Genomic DNA, 23,947 nt, shown 5'->3' with positions numbered 1-23,947 from the left:
ACCTTTGCAAAGGTAGCAACGCATGATAAATATGGAGCAATTATTATGTAATAATTAAAGCAAGATATTTGCTTAAATTGTCAGACTGGGGGATCCCTATTGTTTTATCTTTATTAGAAGGTTTTACATACCTTCTCATTCCTTTGTCTGAGTAGATCTTTTGCAAATGACTTTGAAGGAGCGCGGAACAGGAGCTGGATACTGGGGACAACATCACCATTTTTATTTTCATTAATTTATTAAGATTTTGAGAAATTTATTCTGTTGGTATGTATTCTTTGTTCTGTGCATGAATAAAATGATACCAAGTTTGTGATGGAAGTATTAATATTAATAATGCTCTTTGATATAAAAATGATCTGAAATGGCACAGATTAAGAAGCACGGGAATAAAAAGGTTTGGAAATATTTCTGTGTTTTCGGGGGAAATTCACCTAGCAGAATTTCTGAGCACGCCTTGATGGATTATTGTAATTATTGGGAATGATAATATTTTAATGTGACTTTCTTCCTACCTGTCAGTTGTAATCAAGGCTGCCCAGTATGCTGAAACAGTCTCATTTTTGCTAGGTGGCTAGTCTTGTGCAGCCTCTAGAATGTTTAGAATATTAATGTACGGAGAGGAGATTGAATGCTCTCTATAGTTCCATTATGACAAAGTGTTTGTGTTATTTAAGTCAAAAGGCATGCAAAACCTAACTAAAATAATTTATAATAAATTAATGCCAGTGAGTGCTTAAGAGAAAGGATCCCTTTGGGGGGATATTGCATCAGAGCCATAGAATTTGGTATTTTTTTCCCCTCTTCCTACTTGACAGTGTATATTAATTTCTGTAGAATTTAATTTCTTTCTTGGGTGCCTCATTCTGAAGTGCTTTGAATTTATATGAACACAGAGAATCTGATATTAAGGTGAGGGTGGGTCTAGTTTATAGTAGGCTACCAAGGGAGGAAGTTATTTATGGAGACAACATAGGTTGAAAGACACGAATATTTGATTGAATACTTGCTATGCTCATTTTTATCATTTCTTCCATGTCCTCATTGTATTGCTTATTTTAATACTCTTTCCTCTGAATTCTCATATATCTTTTATATTTTTTCCCTTCTGGCTTTTGCTCCAGTGAGTGGCTATGGATGGGTGTCAGGGATTTCTTTAACCACCTGAAATTTTAGCACGGATTTTCTCATCAATTCATTTATCTGGGGAGTAAGTACCCCTTGAACTGCTTCTTAACTGGTTGTTAACCAAATCCAATTCTTTACTACTTCATCTTGAACGTCGCATTTGTCCTTTGCCAATTCCCGACCATTGAAACAACCACCACATGAAAAATTCTCCTACACGTAGGCCCAGCTTTTACACCGGAGCTGTTGGTACTGGCTTAATGAAAGGCTTCGCCCTACTTTGGCGGCCATCAGTCTTGACTGGTGTTGTGAGTCTGTACAACCTTCTTGCTTCAGCTTTATCTCAGCAGGACAAGGGCAGCTGTGGTCAGTTCAAGTGGTTCCCGTGTACCCAGCTGTCTCCCTTTCTGAAAACGGGAGCGTTCCTTTGCACACACACCCGCCCCCCGCCCAGAATCTCCCAATGATCTTTAATCATTCATCTGGTATAAAATATGAAAGGATGGCTACTCAGTCTGAGAATTGATGAACAGTGTTGTGGACCCGGCATCGAGCACTGTTGTATTCGTTGCTTTAGAATGTATGGCTAATTTTGAGCATTTTAAAGTGAGGTAAATATTTATATTTATAAACATTGAGCCTATTAATTCTGGTGACTATGTTTGGATATCCATAAATCAGAGGCAATTGAAGAGCTGAAATTCAGATTTCCTTACACTTGTCTGCCAAGTGGCCTCAATCAGAAGTAATTTTCTCCATGAGGGCACATGGAACTCAATCGTGAGCCTTTTCTGGGTAGATATTATTATTTGTGTCAAATTATGGGTGGTGATTTTTCTGAAGTGGACTTCTGTGCCCACTATTTCATACCCAGGAGGTTCCTTCATTCCATCTTTCATTGGTGCTATTAATTGTATTTGTGCTCCAAGGTTCTCTTACCTTTTTAAAATGTTACTTTATGGCCACCGATTATCTGTAAGGTTTTCCTGTTAAAGGAAAATGCAATATAGAGAGTAGAGTAAGATCTGATCTTAAACCATAAATACTACGCATTTAAAGAGAAACCTCTTTTTGTTTTTTGTTTTTCCCCAGAGCCTGATTTGATAGCATGGCTAAAGGAACAGTTAGTAATTTCACATATTCAAGTACAGTAAATTATATAAATCTGACACTTGCTTTGGGAGAAATACAAGTTGGCAATTAAATCACCATCCTGTGGCTTGTTCTCAATACTGACATTAAGATCTCATGTATTTTTCAACAATGAGCTCAAAAGCATTTTTCACTTTTCATTTTGATTTCTGTAGTTTGTTTTTGAAAATAAGTGCTTCTTTTCAATTATGTGCTTGGACTTGCAAATTGATAGCCAGAATGTAAAGTAAAACCATCCTTGGACTATAGAATAGTATACTGTCAATTAAGATTTTATCTTAATCTTTGATAAATAAAAGTTTTATATATGTGTAACAGGGATGGCTTGGTTAGGGGTTTATTAAGCATAGATCAATGCGTTGTGGTTTTGTTTCCTTTTATATTTTCACATGAGCTTTTCCATTTAATTTTTAATAAAACAACTGAATTTGAGAGCACAGTATGGGAACCAATTTGTTAAGTTATTGAGTATTTTAAGTAACTGTTCCATTACATATTATCTTTAATAAAAAATTATTCTAAGAATTAGTGTATATGCTCAGAATTTCATTTTTTAAAAAGAAAGCGTTTTTATTACTATTGATTTTTACTTACACATTCCTTCTCTTTTATAATATACAAGCTTTTATAATTGAAGAACATTCAGAAATTAAAAAAAGGAATTCACTAACATATATATGAACTATTAAAATATTTATTTTACAAAATAGACTTTTTTGTTAGCAAAACTCATATATTGTCATTTTTGTTATTGTTGATATCAGGGCCATTTCTTTACAGATTAACTTAGTACAAATATAAAGTATGTAGATAATTAAATATTAGTAATCAGTTATTTTAGTTTTGATAAAGTCTACAAGATGATCTTTGTGATTTTGCGGGGGAGTGTCTAATATTTTGTAATACGTATTCTCAGTAATCTGAGAAGAGCAACAAGAGGAATCTCAGCTTTTAAACACTAGATCTTTAAGCATCTATGAATAGTTACATTAATATGAATTAACAAATTCTGAAGATTCTTATGTTGATGAGTTATCTATATTTTATAGTTTTATTTATGAAGGAATGTGTTTCTAACTACCAAAGAATGGCTTGCATAGTAATATGGTATATTAATAAAAGATACTTTAAAAACCTTGAGTTTTCACATCAACTTTTTTACTAATTAGTTAGTAACCTTATTCTGGTTAACTAACCTTGTTAGCTTTACTTTCCAGATATACAAAATAAAAATAGTAAAAATTCCCATACCTACCTTGCTGTGTTATTTTAAAGATTACAGAAGAAAGTGCTTTGAAAATCCTACATGAAACACAAATGAGACAGCTTTACACGTCTTCTTTTGACCAAAATTGTTATAATTGTTTTGAAAAAAATATAGAATATATTTTATTATACTACTGATTAGACTCAGAATTAATAATTAGAAGTATCAGATGTTTAATGATTATAATATTTTACATTATTACTATTTTATATATTCTTTGCATATCTTGTTACTTGACATTTGTTTTAAAAGGTGAATGACTATAGTTTTACACTGAAATAATGCATAAGAAATAAAACCTAATGTGAGATCCATGAATTTTGAATGTGGTCTGTACAAAAACCCATTTGTTTTTTTTCAAACCCGCCACCTTGAGTATAAGAAAACACATTATTGGAGTGTTTGGAATTGGGGTATCCTTTCTTCCTTAACATTTTTTTTATTTTTCTTTCTTTCTTTTTTAAATTAAATTTATTGGGGTGACAATGGTTAATAAAATTACATAGGTTTCAAGTGTCAAATATATGGTGATGGAAGGAGAACTGACTGTGGGTGGTGAATATTTGTTACTTTGAAGAAAAAAAAATTGTAAAAAGGACAAAGAAACTCCATAAGAAATTTTTTGCTTGGATGTCCCTTAAATTCATGCAACCAACTAATTCTTTCCATGAAAAAGTGTCATATGAATTCAGCTTTTTGGAAACTGGCTTTTGGAAAAACCAGATATACCACTGTGCTGTATGTACCTATTTCTGTTTGCCCACACATATATAAAAATTGTAATATATTCACTATTTTAAATTATTTATAAGATTTGTCCTTTGGTCCTGAAAATTTTCTAGCACATTGCTAGAAAGTAAAGGAAAGATACTGCCTAAGCCTTTTAAGTATTTAGCCTGTCTGATGAGAACTGATATGAATAACAATTAGTACAAATTACAATTGTGTTCCTTGCATAAAATGCCACGTTGTTTCTTTAGGAACAAATGCAGGCTTCTGCTTAGTAAAATGAGTCAGAGATTTTGATTCTTTAAGGCAGTCAGAAATTGACTATCAGCGGTGTGGTATTCTCACATAGTCCACTTCTGATCCATCTGAACAACTACAGCCCTCCTTCTCCTTTCAATAAAATCGGTCCACTAATGTAGTGTACCTCACTCTCATTCACTCTAAGGAAGTTGTATTTTTATTACTGAAGAAGTATCACATAAATACAAATTACATTTTTTCATTAGAAAAATAGTTTTCATTTCAGAAAAATTCAATTAATGATGAATAAGGGTATGCTTTCATCAGGGAGAGAAATATATAATTTTTCTTCAAGCCTCAAACACATATAATGAAATCTTTTCTCAGAATCCACTCTTAAGATGGATTTTTAAAAGTATAGACTTTATTAAAATCTTAGTTCAATTAAAATGCATTCAGTTACTTTAAATCTTTATTAAAATCTCAGGAAAAGTTGTACAACGGTGCAAAAGAGACTTGTACTCTTTAGCAGGCAGTTAATTTGAACAAATGAACGTCAAGAACACACTTTTGCTCTTCAGGGGAGAATAAAAAAAGAAAGCTTTGGGCTCGGAGGTGGAGGTGGAAAAGGATTGGAGATGGAGGTTGCTCTCTCTGTAGTAACTTCCGGCACTGGTTTCCTTCCACTTCTCATCATGGGTTAGTGCTACTTGTGAATATGAATGTGGCATTATCTTGTGTGCGTACACTTAGTTGTACCATTTGGCCTCTTTGTAGAATACATTTTTCTTACCACCTTGATCAAAAAGATCCTTTTTAAGGATTTTATTTCACTATCTTCTTTGGGTATTTTTGGTACAGTGTCCCTGATTCTTTTTCAAGGGCCGCTAGAGGATGCCATTGAAGAGGAAGAAGAAGAGTGTCCATCAGAAGAAACAGACATCATCTCAAAGGGGGACTTTCCATTGGAGGAAAGCTTTTCTACAGAATTTGGGCCTGAAAATCTGAGCTGTGAAGAAGTGGAATACTTTTGTAACAAAGGTAATCATTAATGGTTGGTTGCAATATGTGAGTCCATTTACTCAGATGGTTTTGTAAAGTTTAAAAAACACGCTGATAGAGTGGAACAAAAGTCCTCAAATTGCTAATACATAATTCAACAGCCTGCAAATATGTGCAGAATTTTTTAAACATAAAATATTTTGAAGGATAAAAGAAGTAATTCCACTTTAATAAGTCCTATTGTATATTTAAACAGTTTCATGTTGATTGGCCAATTAGCTGTGAACATTTTCATGTTGATTGGCCAGTTAACTATAATACATTTAATGTTTGTCTGTTGTTCATTTGTTTTTTCAACAATATTTGTTGAAGGTCAATTGTTTGCAAGGCACTGAATGTGGCATTGAGTGTCAGCTGTGAATGGGGCAGAGTCTCTGCCCAAGATTCACTCCTTTTGAAGACTGACTCCCTTAGGTGTTTGACGGTCAGCATTGAGGGTGGTGCTTTTTCAGATACTGTCAAATGAGAAAATACACACGTTCCATTCTAATAGAGATACTCTTTTGACAAATTGACATTGAAATGGAAGAAGTACTTGAGACAATATATCTCAGCTTATTTCCAAGCTTGACTTGGAGTCAGATTGCCCCTGCCAGTAACTAACTGTGTCCTACTGAACATGTATACTCGCTTGCTTTTTTTCAAAAGTGTGTTTACGGTTGTCATGATTCCTTTTTTATTTTATTTTATTTTTTTATTTGATTGTTTTTTCTCTGCAAGTGAAGGGAGTCTTCTATTGCCTCCTGCACCAAGGTACAGTTTCACAAGTGATTTGGATCAGTCCCTTGCTTTAGAACAACTGCTTTTGCTGATTTTACCATGGCAGTTTCCCAAAGAACATGACTACGAGTGCGTGTCTGTCTCTGTATGTCTGTTTGTATTTGCCCTGTTTTTATTCAGACATATATTTTTCAGGCAGACAGAGAAATTAGGTGAAGTGATTTTTTTTAATGTTTGTGTCAATTCATTCATTTAAGTTGACAGTCTAAAATCAAGGATGCTGATATAGCTTCCCTAAAAACATGCTACTAGTACACATATCTCAGTAGCCACATGTACATTGGATACAGATAATTAAAATTCCAGAACAGCTTTCTCCTGTTGTTGGTATTAGAAACAAAGAAGCAGCCAGTTTCCAATCCTATAGTCCCTAGAACCCCATGCCCTAAAACCATGGAAATGGAATGGCAGCTCCAGGACCTGGATACACTGAAGTTCGGGAAACGTCTTTGACCATTAACTCCTGAAGACCTCAAGATGGCCTTATAACCTGGTCCTTGTTTCCACATTTGATGCTTGGGTTGAAACTGAGGATGGTACAGACAGAATAGACTTTTTTGTTAGTGTTGACTCAGATTTCAAGCCAAATAAATATCTTCCTTAATTGTTCTAGATGTTAGAACCATTTTTTTGATGATACAAAGCCACACATCAATACATATAAGAACTGGCTGGAGATGAAGAGTTTTTAAGTCTGTTTGAAGATCCCATTTTGCTTCTTTATCAGGAAATATATCCTTCAGTGCCTTGAAGAGAACCTGCCTTATGTTATGGGATTGCAGTAAAGAAAAGGAACCAATTTAGAAGGTCCCATTTATTCTTCTTGATCTTGTCACTAAAAGAGTTAGTGTATGGATTTAGACATTTTTATCAATTTAGTTAACCCAGGGAGGCATTAATGGTAGGTATTATTAGATATATTTTGCATACTGGAATGACCATTGGTTAAGACCTATGTTTAATGAAAGAATATAGAAGCTAAGTTTTAAGTTAGAGTGCAGATGCTTACATGATTACATAATTATGGTCTCAAGACAACAACGTCCATCTCCACTAAACAGAGTTCTAATTCATGAAAAATTATGATAAGCTTTTAGTAACTAAAATAAATTTGAATTATGATGATTAACATCATCAGTTTTTAACTGGTGAACAGTTAGAAATTAAAAAATATATCAAATATATAAATAATATTTAATATATTAAGTAATATATTATTAATAAATTTTATATTATAAAGTAATTTCTTAATGTTTAGTTTGTAACTAAAAAGTGGTGATAGGTGGGAAAAAGAATTCTTATTTTCACTGTATTTTTCAGGATAAATACTATTACTATTTCAGAGTATTGTAGCCTTATTTAATAGGAAAATAATTTCATTATTTTACTCTCATAGAATGTGAGTAAATTAGGGAATTCCCACCTAATTCAGTAGGAACTTCTGTGAAAGAGGTACAACTCTGTGACATATATTGTACCCCTTGAGGTCATACAAGGGATTCCATCCATTTTTCACTTAAGTTGATTAGCTACAATAGGAAGAGAACATTTTCTCTCTGTAGAAATTAGAAACTAACCTTTCTGTAGAAATTCACATATTAGTCTCGATATCTGTTATGTTTTCTTGCCAGTTGCAGGGAAGAAGATAGATTAGGCATTAAAAGAGTATAGGTAGTGATCAGGCTATTACATAATTTTTACACCCGAAACTAATAAAAAAAAGTAAAAAACAAACAAACAAAAAACCACTATTAAAAAAAAAAAGAGTGTAGGTAGTTAAATGGTTAATGATGCCAGTTTCATGATAGAAAAAAAAGCAGGTAAGAACTGTTCTTAAGAAAAAGTGTTTTTAACTTGGGATCATTGATGAAACATATTTTTTGCACATATTCTAAATCATTCATGACAACTTGGAACATATATATATATGTACACATATGTATATATATATGTGTGTGTGTATGTATATATGAAATGAATTGGTTTATTTGGAAACTTTCTTTGTCTAAAAACATCTAATCATGATCAAAATTTAGCAATGACATATTTGCTTTATGGGTTCCAGGGATAACATTTTTCAACATTAAATGCTTTTTCTCTGATTAAACAAAGGTTACTAGTTTAAAAACTCAGATTACAAAAACATGGCTAGAATATCTTAAGTTTTCCAAACAAAGTGCTTTGACACACTGTTAAGAAAGAGTACTGAGAATACACATATAGTTAGAATATATCTTCATTCATATTTTAGCAACTCTGTTTTGTGTAAAAGCAATCATATGCTATTGTAATTTTCCTATTAGAAAAAGAAAATAAACTTTACTCTTTGTTCAGACACAGCTTATTATAGGTTAAAGTTCCTACTTCCTTTTGAAATTGAGCTTCTACATTATACAGGATATTTTCAGTGTTTAGAATGACTCTTTTTACTGGAGAATTTTCCTCAGTTCCACATGCATATTATCTATTTTTTTGTTGTTGTTGTTAAAGGGCAGGCTTTTCTACAAGTCTCAAAGCATTTATTAATATTAGTAAAGTTGCAAGTCATCATAAAATATATGATTAAATATGATCCACATCACTCTCATAACGTAATATTCCACAGAAATATCCAAAAATGTTGGTCAGAACTTTGTCAGCTTTAAAATGTATATAATTCTTAATGATATATGAATAAAAAGTATAAATATTCATAATTAAATGTGGAAACGATCATTTTTAATAATCCGTTATTGTACTCACAGGCCTAAAATTTGAACCTGACAATTCTTTTGACGTTTCAAACATATGTAACTTTTTACTTTGGGTTAGTTGTACATTTTATGTTCCTACTTTTCATCTTTGAAATGAATGAAGTGAACTATGTTTATTTAAAAATACCATTTCAAAATTGTTTTGATACCTTTAGATTTTAAGAATTTTAGCACAATACAAAGTAATAGTTTTAATTTGCATCATCTTCTTTTGTTTAATAAGTTTAAATCTTTTGGCATCTTGCCGTACAGTATCTCTGAGAGGAAGGAAACAAGCAAGAATTATTTCCTTGAATTTACTGATGACGAAGACATCAAGGCTGGGTCCATAAGTGCTACACATGTTCTGTGGTACTGGGTTATTTGCTTCAGTGATTTTTTTCCCCCTGCTTTTCTCCTGGTTTATGTAGTAAACATAGAAGTGCATCTATGCATGTTTAGAACTAAGAAACTAATATAAATTGAAGTACAGGTGGTCAGGAAAACAACCTGAGGAGGTTTTAGTTATGTCACTGCTGGCAGGTGGAAACTCTTACTTATCAGCAATTCTGAGATTAACTAAGAGACAGTAAGTTTCCTAGTGGTGTTGACATAGAGCATTCTAAAATTGGTCTACTGTTATTAATTGGAAGAGGGTTTCCTCACTGAAATATTCAAGTTTATTAATGACTAAAGTGAATAAACATATCTTGGCATACATTCCAGAAGAATGTCACAGGATATGTGAACAGGAAGAAAAGTGTCAGGTCAATATCACTGTAGGCTAGTAGAATGTAATGCTATTAAAAACAAAACACAAAAAACAAAACAAAAAAACCTCTAAAGAAACTGCATGTCAGTGAACTTTGAATTATCAATAATGATTATCTAGGAAAGTTACCAAGGATCCTTACAAACTGTCCTCTGTTGACATCTTTAAACAAAGTCTGAAATAGAAAATGATACCATCAGAGTTGATTTTGGAAGAAAAAGAAATCTTACTTCTAGTGGTATCTAGATATGAAGGATGGCCAGAGAAATCAGTAGGTGCAGTGCTTAGCCTAGATAGATGAACTAATGATATTAGAGCCCTTCAATCTGGGGAGACTAGGTTGAGAAAATGAGACATAATGGAAATTCATAAAATAAAGAATCAGTGTAACAATGGATTTTTCTCACCACATTCAAAAATATTTCAAATAGGTAGTATACAGAAAGTAAAGGTTATATTTCTATTTTAGATAAGCTTTAAAACAGAAAAGTACAAAGCATATTAAAGAAAATAGAATAAAAACCTGAGTTTCTCAGACTTGGGTTTAGCTCAATCCCCAGACGTAATTAATACCAAACCCAAAGCAAACATAAACAGATATTTAGTTAGTTTGGCAGAAGCTTCCAATTCTGTTCAATCAAATTGAATACAACTCAACCCTTATATTAAGTGCCTGCTATGTGTTAGACCTTCTTGTTGGTGCTGGGGATCCAGCATTAGACAAAAGTCAATCCCCACTCTCAGGAGGAGAGCCAACAGTCAAACTCACATTGTGTAATATGATGGGTGATGTTGAGCCCAATGAAGGAAAACAAAACAGTAGGTGGGACAGAGCGACTGTGTGTGTGTGTGTGTGCGCGCGCGCGCGTGCGCGCACGGGTGCATGGCGTGAGCAGGCTATTTTATAAATACAGATGGTGTAGGTGAAGTTGGAGCAGAGATCTGAGGAAAGGGAATGAGCTTCCAGTACTGAGTCAAGCCAGCTGTACCTATGAGGCTAGTGATTAAAGGAAGCCAGAAGAGGACAGCAGAGAGCCAGGAGCAGGAGAGGTGTCTTCATACCTGTAGAACTTGTTTCTCTAGGAATCTGTTGGATTCCCACCACAGTGGAAGGCTTGGCAGAGCCACAGAGGAGAGTTGCGGTATAACTGGGAGAAGAGGCAGAGTCATGACACAGTTTGCATGTACCTAGAAAAAAAGGGGCTGCAGAAACTAAAGGTTAAAGCAGGAAATGGAAGCCAGCAAACTGGGGAGGCTGTCAGGAGATACAGATAACCCCAATCAGAATGGTCCCTTTAGCCAAGGGCACGATGACACTCCATCTGTAGCTCATTAATGTGGTTTCCGGAAGAGCAGTTTGTGGGTGTTTGAGGATGATGTGAGTCACTTGCTCCCTCCCACAATACCAGAGTTGGGTATGTGTTTTCTGTATCTTTTCCCATCCTTGAATCTGAAAGATAAATAGTAGGAGGCATGAGGACCAGAATCAGTTTCATCTTTGTGTTCAGCTATCGTTGCCACTTTACCAGGACTTAATAAAATGTGTGTCCCTTTGCCCCAACCCATTTCCGTTTCTTTCTATCAGTTTTGCAGCTTTGTTTAAAAATTAAGAAATATGTGAGGAAAAACTGTATTTCTCATTGGACTGTAACAAACTCAGTTTAGATTATTGACATTTATCCTCCCTTCTTCCCCATATTAAGGTAAAGCAACGAAAATATCCAGGTTCTTAATACTGAAAGAAGAAGAAAAACACCCCTTCTTGCAGATTTGGTTGTGGGCATAGTGACTGCTTGTTTTTCATTTCATCCAGTGCCAAACATTCATGCTATTTCCTATTTTCTTCTTTTAATTTCGTTATTTTTTTAGTTCAGAAGGTCTGTTTACCTATATTTCATAAACACTTTCAATCAGTATGGTTTATTTCCTCCTCTTTTATGTCTTTAATGACATGTTTTTGCCTCCTCTGATGCTTGGGCCACTGGAATCAGAATCCACAAAAGGCGGCTCTACCACAATCAGTTTGAGTTCAATAGGGAAGGAGATCTTTACAGGCAACCTTGTTCTTTTTTCTTAACGGGATTAAGAAGCTGAGCTTTTAAAATTCTTGCATATAACATTGACATTTCCAGAGTGTGTTTGGACCAGGGAGTTCAAAGAGAAGGAATAAAAAAGAAAAGCCAATATGACTTTGTTTTTTACCTTGCTGGAGGAGCTGTTTGTGCAAATCGCCTATAAGCTTATTGACCTGAATCTTTGACTCCTTGTTTTCTCTGGATTTGGCTGGAGTGGAGACACTGATGGAGCCTTGATAGAGCTGATTGAACAGCCCCCAGCTTTGCTTGGCAGGAACCTCCCTTCCCTTCTCCGCCACCTTCCCCTCCCTCCATGTGACATTATTGTTCCTTGGCAAGCCCTCTGTTTTCCTGGATCCAGTATTTCTTTTCTTTTTTTTTTTTTTTTAAATTTATTTAAATTTTTCTTACATAATTTATCCAGCAAAATGAAAAATAATTCATTTTAGCAAATAGAAATAGAGGCTAAAATAGTGTCTTACTTATATTTTTATCTCATGAAATTGAAAAAAAAAGAAAACCTTGTGACGTTATAGTATCACTCTTTCTGGCCATCTTAAAATCCTCCAAACATAGTTTTTTGGGGGGAATCAGATTGATTTTTTTCTGAAACCACAACTGTTGGAAAAATGAGGGGACATTTGAAGGCAGTTTATTCTTACAGGGGAGTCAGCATTTTCTTGGTTTTGATGGAACCAGAAAGTACAAATTTTGTCCATGACTTAGTTTTTTACATGCAAAGGTCAGATCAAGCTTGGTCTGTCTACCTCATCTCTGATCCCAGGTCTATCATGGTAACAATTTCAACAAAATTGAAATGATTGATTTTATGCAGTGTTGAAATGGCTCATGATATCATTTATATGAATCATATGACAGTATATGCCACTTTTTTGCATATGATAAACTAAATTGGTTTTTCTGATCATTAATAGAGCTCCAGTGTTCAATCTGCTAACATTTTGGAAACATATTAAAACTTGATACAATATAAAATTATTTTATAATTTATGAAATGATTTTATATTGTAATAAAGTTTTTATTCTCTTTCTAGCTGGCATATAAGATGATGAGACATACTTGTCTAAGTTTCAGTATTTCATTTTCTCAGTGATGTTTGAGATTGAATGAAGAAAGTAGTTTTGATCAAGCTGTAATGATATAAATAGCGATTTTAAATTAAAAATATGGTTATTTCAATTTTATTTGCTCAAATTAGAAATATCTGCATAACAATCATGCAGATCTACATTAATGTTTGCCAATCATTTACAACTACTAACTCTTAATTTATATTTCTATTTAAAAGAAAATTAAAATTATGAATAGCATTAGGCAGCCTGGGAAGCTAATTTATTTTAAATCATATAGAATTAATGTAGTTAACAACCTTAAATCTGACTGTTGCTCACATTCTTATTTGAGATAAAATGTTATCATTTTAGAGAAACTAATCTCTTGGAAGTAGCCCTGTCTCCTCTACTTTTTATCTTTGAACATCATAAACGATTTAAAAACATTTTATTGGTTCTGCACTAGCATTTTTTAGACTAAAATCAAGTAAGATTTTCAAAGCTCTTAATCTTCTAATAAAAAAATCATATTTTCTTGTTAGTATGTAAAATTTTTTGCAATGTTTTCATTATCATTCAAGAAGCAACAGGAAGTATTAAGGAATTTGCCCCTCTCTTACCTGATGAGATAATCTTTATCTACAGTAAGCCTAGAATGAGTAAAGGGAAAGGTGGAAATCTGTGGTATGATGAATTTAATTACAGTAATATAGCCGGTCACTTTTTCGGTTGTTCTTAAAAGGTCAAGTAAAAATAACTGAATGTGTGATACCAATTAAGTAAATACTGATAGCGAATGCAGATTGCTGTTTCAGCTTCTTTTTTTGTAGTTCAACAAGATCCCAGAGATTGACATTGAAACGACGTACCAATTATAATAATTCCAATAATGGTAATAACAACTTTCATTTGGTGACTGCTCCTCAGTTAGACATCTTGCTGTATGTGTATCATCTCTAATCAACTTACTGTCCTGCAGGGTAGATGTTATTTTCACCTGTGAATTCCAGAGGTTTAGTAACTTGGCCAAAGTCACAAGACAACTAAAGGTTAATACTGAATTAAAGCTTAAGTTATTGTATTTGTGAAAATAGAGAACTGTTTTTGTTTTCTGGTGTCCATCATTATATAATCCTTGTAGAAGGAAATGAACACGTCTGAGGAACCCTGGACATATGAAGTATAAACCTCTCTTTTCAAAGCATTTTTAACTGGGCATTCTCTAATTAAATACTTATTAAACGTGATGTGTCAGTCAAAAATAAGGGCATATCTAAAAACAAGAAATTTAAAAAAAGGTTAAAGTAAGTGAATTAGGGGTGTGCCTAAAATATTTCTATCATATTAGTATGTTGTTAAAGACTCTATCAGTATTTACAAGCTTGCAATAAGTAGAACTGGCATTTTGATATTTTGATATAATGAGAGGGCTATATTGAAAGCTCTTTAGACCCATTTTACTAACTGGATGATTATGTTACCCTGGTTTGGTTGCATGAAATATGCCACAATTTCTCACTGTTTGTTTCCTGTGAAGTTGTTTTCAGGTTATTCAAGAGAGGGGACAAACCAAAATGTGTGTATTTGGGCAGAAGCCAGTGATAAATGGCAAGAATGTTTACATATCCATCAAAACTCTGAATAGGAATTTCAGCCCTGTAGAAATGTTTGCAAAGTGAACTCTTTAAAACAGCTTGACCTTAACACAAAATAAGACCAAATAAAAAGCAGAGAAAGGAAGGAAGGAAGAGGGGAATAGGGCATTGTTTGCAGGGAAAGCTCTGGGCACTGTGAAAACTTTTCACTTTTCTGAAGGAAATGCAGTAGAGCAGATGGTAAGAGTGGAAGTGAGATAAACATAGGAACTGGAAAAGTAAGCAATGCATTCTAACAGGTTCTGTATCAAAGATCTGGAGAAGTAGAAAGATTAGACAAGGAACTGTTCTGAAACTTGACAGTGGCTGTATCTTACCAAGTCTTATGCACATAGCGGAGATGGAAAGTGGAATTGCACAGACAGTAGGCTGTGATTATATTTTTCTGACAGTGAAAAGAGAAGGTCTCTTTAAGCATTATTTTTATAGATAAAGATTTATCAAGGTAGAAGTCTACAGTACGATGTATAAAACACTTTGCTCCCCTACCTGTTTAACAATGGGATTTAATGTAATTTCTGTTGTTGCCATAGAATTAGCACAAGACACTATATTTTGGGTCCTAGATAAGCTTTTTTTTTTTCTCATTGCAAATTATGGTCCAGGCTAGTTAACCAACACTGAAAACCTCTCTTGCTGTTTCTTGCTGTATTACATTAGCATAGATGTTTGAGTGCCCACATGTGACCACGCATGTACAGAGGCGGAAAGGGGAATACATAAAGAATGTTCTCATTTCTTAAAGATACAGTCATCTAGTAAGAGAAGAAAAGTGCATGCACAAATGAGCCAAGGGAATATATAATATATAAGAAGTGGAGAAAACACTGATTTGGGGCTGATTGAGGAAGCAGTGTATTCATTCTGAAGCTTCCTATGGTAATGTGCATATTCTACAGAAACTATTCTCCACCATGTATCGGCTTCATTTAATCTTTGTGTCCTGTGCTCTTATATCCTATCCTAGTGGCTGACTACTAAAGGGAATACCAAAATACAGTCACTCGTAACAAGAAATAATTCTACAAATATACAGAGTGTTACTGGGAGGGGGGAAGTACAGGCAAAATTGCTTATATCCCAAGGAAAACACAATTTAAAAAAGAATGCTCAGAGGGGTAGTAAATGGGGGAGGAGGATTATTACTTTGTGAGGGGTTTAAATGTCTATTACATTGTTTTGTAAATCTGAAACTAGTAAAAAAAAACTTGGTTAAAAAAAAAAAGAATGCTGCTGTTTTCTGGCAGTTGTGTTGGGGAATGTTTAAGGTGGCCCTTAAAAAAAATCAGATCACTAATAAAAGGAAAGTGTTTTTAAAAATTATGTAAAGTGCATATCTTATCCTCACACTGAACATTGCTAAATAAATATTACATCTTGTCATTTACCTTTTTAGTTTACTTAACAATTGTTTAAACTGATATTTTTATATTGAACTATAGACCTAAGACAGTTCGATGTAATATAGTGCAGCTTTTCGATGTAGTGTAGTGTAGCTTTAGAACTCCTCACCTGTAAGACTCCTTTCAAGCCCCTGTACCAAATTTTGTAATTGTAACTTTGTATTCTTCTTTTAAGGAGAGCCTCCAAGATTGTATAAGCTTCAGGCCCCACAAAGCCTGAATTGACCCGTTTGCACCTTCAGTAAATATGGGATTTCTCATAGGAGACAGAGATGTTCAGGAATGTTAAGTTTGGTTTCAACTTCCTAATTTTTGGAAAACCTTGAATAAGATTTCTAAAATGTCTCGGTATTTATAGTAGATATTTTGATTTCAAGTCTATGATTACGGGAGTCTTGGTTCTTCTTGCCATCTCAGTGAAGAATCAAAGATCAGTAAGCTGGTTAATATGCAAGCAGAGTTTATCAGTGATACATTCTCAGGGAAGAGTAGGGGCCTAGCTGAGGTGGCAGGGGGGAGCGGCAGGGGAGGGGGGAGAGAGAGAGAGAGAGAGAGAGGAAAAAGAGAGAGAAAGGGGGAGAGTGTGACGGTGAGAGACTGAAAGTGCCAGAGAAAGCTGGAGGGCCAGAGAGAAGGAGAGCCTTTGCGCCAAGGACTTATATATAGTAGTTTGTTGGGTGGGGTGAGGGAGTTACATATTGATTTGGTGGGAAAAGTGGTGCATGCTCTTCCATAGGAGGGCGTGACCTCCTAAGATGGGTGGAGGTCTGTTGTCTGAGATCTTTATCTTGCTCCAGACCACCTCTCCTCATCTGTTGTAGAAACTGATACATGGCTGGAGGCAGTTAATCAAAGCTATTTATGAGCTTTTTCTTTAGGCAGTATGGACCCCCTTTCACCCCTCCTCCTTCTCCTGCATTTTCTAACTGCTACCTAACATTATCATTGTAGTATAAGTTGCCCTGAGCCTACAGAGATCACGGATATTCATCAAAGCACTGTTAAAAATTAAATCAGAGAGGAGAAAAAATTCTCCCACGTTCCTGAAAATCGAGATGATGCGGTGGATACTATCTATGTTTTTTCTGTGTTATCACCAGCAGCCAAGGACCTCCCTCCCTGAGGGAGGAGGTGATGTGGGAAGACCTTGTGGTAGAGTCTGAATGGGTCTTGTGATAGCATACTTGGAACGTCCCTGGTGCGCAGAGCTAGATATGGATCTGAGTTGGTTGGAGGCTGACATGACCTAGACTACTTCCCTCCCACCCCCACAGATGTGAAAACTTCATTAGTATTAGATTCAGCTGTAAGAAGAGGGTCCTGGAAGCTTCCACAGGACTTACCCACTTACACCCCACTGTCCAGAACATAGTCTTGTGCAGTGGTCATCGTCACTTAAAAGGAGCCCTGTGGGAAATGGGGTCTTTTTTATCAGGTGGCCTAGGCCGAGCTCTAAATGTTGTTACTAGGGAGACTTGTTCAGCTTATGCAAAGGGCATCGTTTTTGTCTTTGCTTGATTATTGAGATAGTTCATGGCTAAAAGCTTTGTGGTCGTCAGTCCATTCCTCATGCACACTTTGTCCAATCCAATAAATATTTGTTGAACACCAGACATTGTGAGACATGCTGTTGAATACCATGTGCATAAACGCAGGGAAGGTTTTGGCTGTCCTGGAATTTACATTATAATGGGAAGGCAGCCATTAATAAAGTAATCACACAATATGGTTTAACCTACAGTGAGGAAGTTCAGAGAAAGTGTGCTTAAGAATGCAACACTTGAGCTCCTGTCTGATGCTGAATAGGCATTAATTAGGTAAAAAGCAATAATAGGGTTCCAGGTAGAGAGAACAGCATGTGGTTGGCAAGAGCTTGGTGAGCACGCCAAGAGAGCACTGGGGACTGTAGTGTGAGTTGACCCAGGAGAGAGAGGTATGGGCCAGAGAGATCAGGAAAGACAATGATCCTAGGGTGGAGGACAGGAAATAATGAGAGGAGGCCTAAGAGAGGGAGATGAACACCTTGCAAGCTGAAGCATTAAATGCAAATTTGAGCTTCCCAGAAGCTATGGTAGAGCTAGAAAACAGATGAGGAAGATATAATCTCAATGGTCAAGCAGTAGAAAAACAGGGTATATCAGGAGAAATAAATGTTATAGAGTATTTGTGAGCTCTGAGAGTCATTCAAACTAGGATAAAGGGCATGCATTCATATATGGACCGAAGTCTGTGTTAGCTGCTGTCCCAGAATATGCGTTCTCCATTGTCCTTTACGTTTTGGATATATGGCTTGAATAAAGTCTATTTATAGACTTTAATATAATAAGTAAATTATATTGTATTATGAAACTTGATGGTAATGAGTGATTGCTTATGAAACATATTCTTCTATGGATTATGCGAGGAATAGCCTCTCTGGAATGAATCATTTTGTTAAAAAGGAAAGAGTAAACAATACGATTATATGGAAATCAGTGTTCATTACCTTCTCAAAGTGGTTTGATCTTTCTGTGCAGATACGGCTGGCTTGTTGGAGAGAAAATTTCAGAGATTGTGAGATTTGCCTTTGCCTTTTGTTGTTGTTGTTGTTGATGATGATGATAATCATTTCCTAAAGTGAATGCTGGGTGTGAAGCGAGAAGACCAAGACCAGAAAACTAAAGGCAGTGGTTTCTTAATGACAGAACAACAGATCTATGAATAGGTAAAGTACAGTTCAGAGTATCTTCATTTACAGACTACCAGGCATACTTTATCTTTTCTTTGGAACAAGAAGTGCCTTAATTGTGTAGAATCCTCCCCTGAATGGAATATAGTACTGTGTTTCCCTGAAAAAAAGACCTCACCGGACAATCAGGTGTAATGCATCTTTTGGATCAAAAATTAGTATAAAACCCGGTCTTATTTTACTATAAGACTGGGTATTTATAATAATAGTAATAATAATGATAATATAATATAATATAATATAATATAATATAATATAATATAATACTGTATCTTATTTTACTATAAGACGGGGCATAATATAATAAATATAATAATTAATATAATATAATATAATATAATATAATATAATACTGGGTTTTATATTAATTTTTGCTCCAGAAGACGCATTAGAGCTGATTGTCTGGCTAGGTATTATTTTCGGGGAAACGGGGTAGTTGCAGTGAGGTGTTTTTTGTTTGTTTTCATTTTTGGAGTGCAGAGCAGAAGAGAAAATAAGAAAAAAATACTTAAATATAAATGTTCAAATACACATTATAGAAACATCTGTAAAGTAGCATGCCTTCCCCCCTCCATATACACTTGCTTATATATTGGACTCTTCAGTGTTCATTGAAAGAAATAATGAATAAAAATCCTTAAATGATATACTGCTGAGAATTTGCCTTATTTTATTTGCCTTATTTTAACTCCGTGGAAATTTCCCTTATGCTGCTCCAAATCTTCAGTGAACTTGGCAGAATTCTACATTTTCTTATACATTTGTCATAAGTCAAAAGGAGACTTGAGTCAGACACCATTATAGGGATCCACAGAATAATGGACATATTCTTTTCAAACAGTTGAAATGTTTAGATTTTCTTTTAGGTATTAGCAAAGAGGGATAATCATTGCATGTTTTTATTTTTGTATTTGGAGATACAACTGTGTCTATATTTTGGCAACGCAGAGTTAATATAACATGACACTTTTGTTTGGATAATCTATAACCAAATAATTGTTTTAAGCTAAAACATACTGCGAGCTATTAGGCAAAGCAAACACAAACTGAATCTTAAACTTAAATGTCCTCGCCCTTCAATACAAGCTGCAAGTTTTCTGTTTTTGACTGTTAAAGTCCTTTAACCAAAGCTATCTTGTCTGATGATAAAACCATAAGTGTATGAAGCTCACACATTTTTCATCTCTTTTATGACCTTATCTTTCATGAGCGGTGTCTGTGAAGGTATCCTAACTATAGGAAGCACCTGGAAAACATATGTGATATCTTTTCTCTGATAAGCAGTTGTGAACAAGAAAGTAGATCTGTCACTTCTGAACTGTTCATTGTTAAAAAATACTTTGATGATTTAGCTGATTGTGAAATACATTACAGGGATGACGAACAGCGACGGTAACACTCCTAGTCAAGAAAGTTCAATAGTTATATTGTACAAGAATTTCTATAAGAGGTTAATATTGATAGAAACTACATGGATTAAAAGAGCAGGGTTGAGAAAGGCTGTTTGCTTGCACGACTGCTTTCAAACACTGCTGCCATTTGGTGCTAAAAAAATGACTGCCTAGAATGTGGCAAGTCTTTAATTTCTACAGGCATGTCTAACTTTGGTGAAAAGATGTTTGTTTGCGTTTTTGAAATTATTTTTTGCCTGGCAAATAGAGCCCCTGCTTTTACCATCTTGCCAACAATAATACCTCATGTGAAATTTAAAGATTCTGTTTCATGCATTTCAAACACTGTATTCTAGTACATTTCCCCCGGTCATTTGTGCTATGTATTATATTGCTCAATAACACCTTCAGTTTCCTCCGATAAGGCTCTCATTGATTTTGAAAACTAGACTAAGAAAAACTAGATTAAGAAGGGCCCACAAAATATGCATGGTATTTTTAAAAAGAGCAATAAAAGAGTTGAATCTTACAATGGAAAACCATTTACTTCATAGCCGTAATTTTAGAAATATTATAGATTTTGTTACCACTTGACATTTATTCCATTTCATCATTTTGTGAATTGGTTTCTGGATATATTTAGTGATTATCTCATTAAATGTGTTTGTGCATCACTAAAAATACACTGAAGTTTCTATTTAAAAGTATGCGAATATAGAATTTAGCAAGTAAATAAGTGGATGTCAAATGCATTCCTAGCTCTTTCTGTAATTCTAATGTCCTTTTCTCTCTTCCTTTCCTCCTCCTACAAACAGAGCTTTTGAAGCAATATCTTAACAAACTAGTTATTATCTCGGATATTAACTATTCATGCCATTTTTCATAAACTACTCTAGAATGCTGATTTCAAACACAAAAATAAAAAATGGATAGAAATTAAAAAAAAAAAGATTGTCAGCATAGTCATTTCCATTCAAATCAAGAAGTTGGAATTGGATTAATATCAACATAAAGTTCTTTTTGTAAATTTTCCTTGAGAATAAATACATCGATAGGAAAGAAGTAAGTCTCTGTTGTGAGGAAAAAATAGTGTTTCTTAAAAGTAATCCAGAGAATTCATATTTGATTAAGTTGTTTTTTAATCATTTCATTGTCCTTTAGTAGAAAAGATTAAGAATGAATTAGGTAAAAACATTACCATAAAAATAAGAGCTAGTGTCCTGAGATAAACTTAGAAGATGAAGGCTCTAAAATTTGAAAAATGTGGCATTTTAGTTGTTAAATAGAAATAGTGTACTGAAAGCATTTAATTAGTGAATGTAATGATATCGCAGTAGGTTGCGTTAAAAAGAAGGAAACCAAAATCTAGTTTCGTGACTGGTCAGTGAGCAATGGTTATTGATTGAGCATCTGTGTGTAGTTGATTTTGTTAAGTTCCAAATAAAATAGTACATCTTAGAAAAAAGTCATTCTTATAAAGGTTAAATCCATTACAACTTAATATATAAGCTTAACGACGAAACAAGGCTTATATATGTAGAGGGAAAGCAGCTCTCCAATCACATCTGCTATCTTTGTTGTTTGAAATCCAGTTGACTTTGACTGGTAATATCCTCATGGGCTTGGAGTGTGATCTTTGGAGTCAGACTGACTTGGGATCAATTCTTGGCTCTGCCACTTACTAGCCATATGCCTGGGCATCTTCTCACATATCTGCCTCTTGGTTTACTCTTCTGAAACATAAGGACACAAATGCATGGTCGACTGTTGAAATGATGTTCTTAAAGCATTTAGCTAGTGCTGAGTTGTGATCAAGAAATGGTAGCCATGTTTAGGTCTAATACCAAACCTGAGTTTCACGACATCTGTGCCTTATTCATCTTTATGATTTCAGTACTTGGCACATAACAGATATTGAGGTGAGTATAAATTTAACTATGACCCATTCTGTTTTCTATACTCGTGTATAATTTCATTTTACATTCTTATGTTTTTGGTCAGCTTTCCCTTTCTTTGTATTCTTTCTTTAAAAAAACACAATTAAATAATGAGGCAGGGACTCTAAACTATCCTTTCTCAGAATTTATTTTTATTAAAGTGATGTATATTGTACATTTACCACGTTTCATAAATAGCTTAAAATATTTGCAAAATGTAATTCCTGTTGAGCTGTTGTGTACAATCAACTATTTTACAGTGCTTTTTAAACTAACTACTATGCAATATTTATTTTCAGTAATTCTAATTATATGTGCTGCATAATGAGACAAATTAGAGCAAATCATTCCATGAATCAGGATTATCAATATTGAGTACTGCTCTAGATGTTGGTGCAAGTTGAAATCTAAACTCTACAGTTCTGATTTGGCAGTGAAGTGACATTTAATGAAAGTATTTTATTATATCAAGTTACTAGTTCAATCAAGCCCTTAATAAGCTGAATTATAATATTTTCATTTTGAGCGATTTAATGAATTTCTTTGTTCATAATAGGTCTGCTGAGGTTTGTAGTCATCCTACCATGTTCTTTTCCTGGTAGATACTGGATGAGAAAAATCATGGGTAAATTTGGCCTATACTGAATGAAAGAAAAGACTTCATTCGGTTAACCATCATATAGTAGCAGTATTTCTCAAACTGTTTCTTGATGACATCTTAAAACTTCATCTGGATCCTCCTCTTGCATCAATGAAATGTCTTTAGTTTCACCACCTTCAAGCTGCCATTTTTCCTGTACAATAACTTAATTACTATAATGTTTTTCATATGGTATTCTTTGGGGAGATGACTCTCATTTTTAATCTGAAAAATGCTTTTCAATCATGGGACTTCAAGACATTAAACCTATAGATTTCAGTTTCATCTAAGATCATGCCTACAAAATTTCAGATATTTTATTGTTTCCTTCTTCCAGAAAGCTTCCACTGCACCAAGTCTGGGTTAGGTGTCATGCTGTGTGCTCCTGTCACATCCTGGGTTGCTCCCATCAAAGCATTCATCACTTGATGAGATTGCAATCCATTGATTTGTCTCTGTCCTAGTCTATGAGTTATATGAGAAAAGGAACCATCTTTGTTTTGTATTCTTAGTGCTTAACACAGTACCAAGGAATAAAAAAGTAGTATTTTAATTGGTTAATAAAGAATGGTTTATATCACCTCTGTTCAATGAGGGTGAACATTCATAGATTCAACTGAAATATTTTAACTCCCAATTTTTATTATTATTGTGATTACTCTGAATATATTCTTCCAAATATATGTATTTCTCATTATATTTGCCATTATTTTTTCTTCCAAATATGTAATTGGACTAACAAAATATTTAAGTCGATTTAACTATAGTCTCACAAAAATTTTGGGCAAGAATGTCTGAGACGTGAGTCAGAGTGTTGTTACGGAATAAGTAAAGGAAAACTCATAACAGTTTAATGGTTACCAGAGGGTCAAGGGGGAGGAGGGGTTGTAGAAAAGGGAAAAGGGGATCAAATATATGGTGATATATTATGTACACTTGAAACTTACTAACCAGTGTCACCCCACTAAATTTAATAAAAAATTATTATGAACTACACACACACACACACACACACACACACACACACCAAAAACAAACAAAAAAACCTCAAAGACCAGAAGTCTGACAACACATGTTCGCAGAAACTCAGTAAGTACACGTTGATGACCATATTTCTGCCACATGATCATATCAGTCCTCCACTGAAATAACTCTAATGCTTCTCACTGCCTTCACTATGAA

At 34.3% G+C, this 23,947-nt stretch overlaps 1 protein-coding gene across 3 annotated transcripts in view; it reads left to right on the top strand.

The window, feature by feature from the left end:
- The window catches only part of ZFPM2 (zinc finger protein, FOG family member 2), a 448,480-nt gene that overhangs the window by 92,467 nt on the left and 332,066 nt on the right, over positions 1 to 23,947 (top strand). Inside the window, exon 2 of one of the 3 annotated variants that reach the window (XM_019750658.2) lies at positions 5,399 to 5,557. The exons of 1 other annotated variant lie outside the window; for it this stretch is intronic. In XM_019750658.2, coding sequence (XP_019606217.2) covers positions 5,399 to 5,557 — 159 coding nt within the window. Of the gene's footprint in view, positions 1 to 5,238; positions 5,558 to 23,947 lie in introns of those variants that run through there. One more of the 3 variants, XM_074316299.1, reaches the window with a different exon arrangement.

This window comes from Rhinolophus sinicus, linkage group LG12 (genome assembly GCF_036562045.2).
Source record: "Rhinolophus sinicus isolate RSC01 linkage group LG12, ASM3656204v1, whole genome shotgun sequence".
Classification (NCBI taxonomy): Eukaryota; Metazoa; Chordata; class Mammalia; order Chiroptera; family Rhinolophidae; genus Rhinolophus; species Rhinolophus sinicus.
Note: the sequence above shows the minus strand (reverse complement) of the source record. Positions and strands in the feature narration are given on the sequence as shown.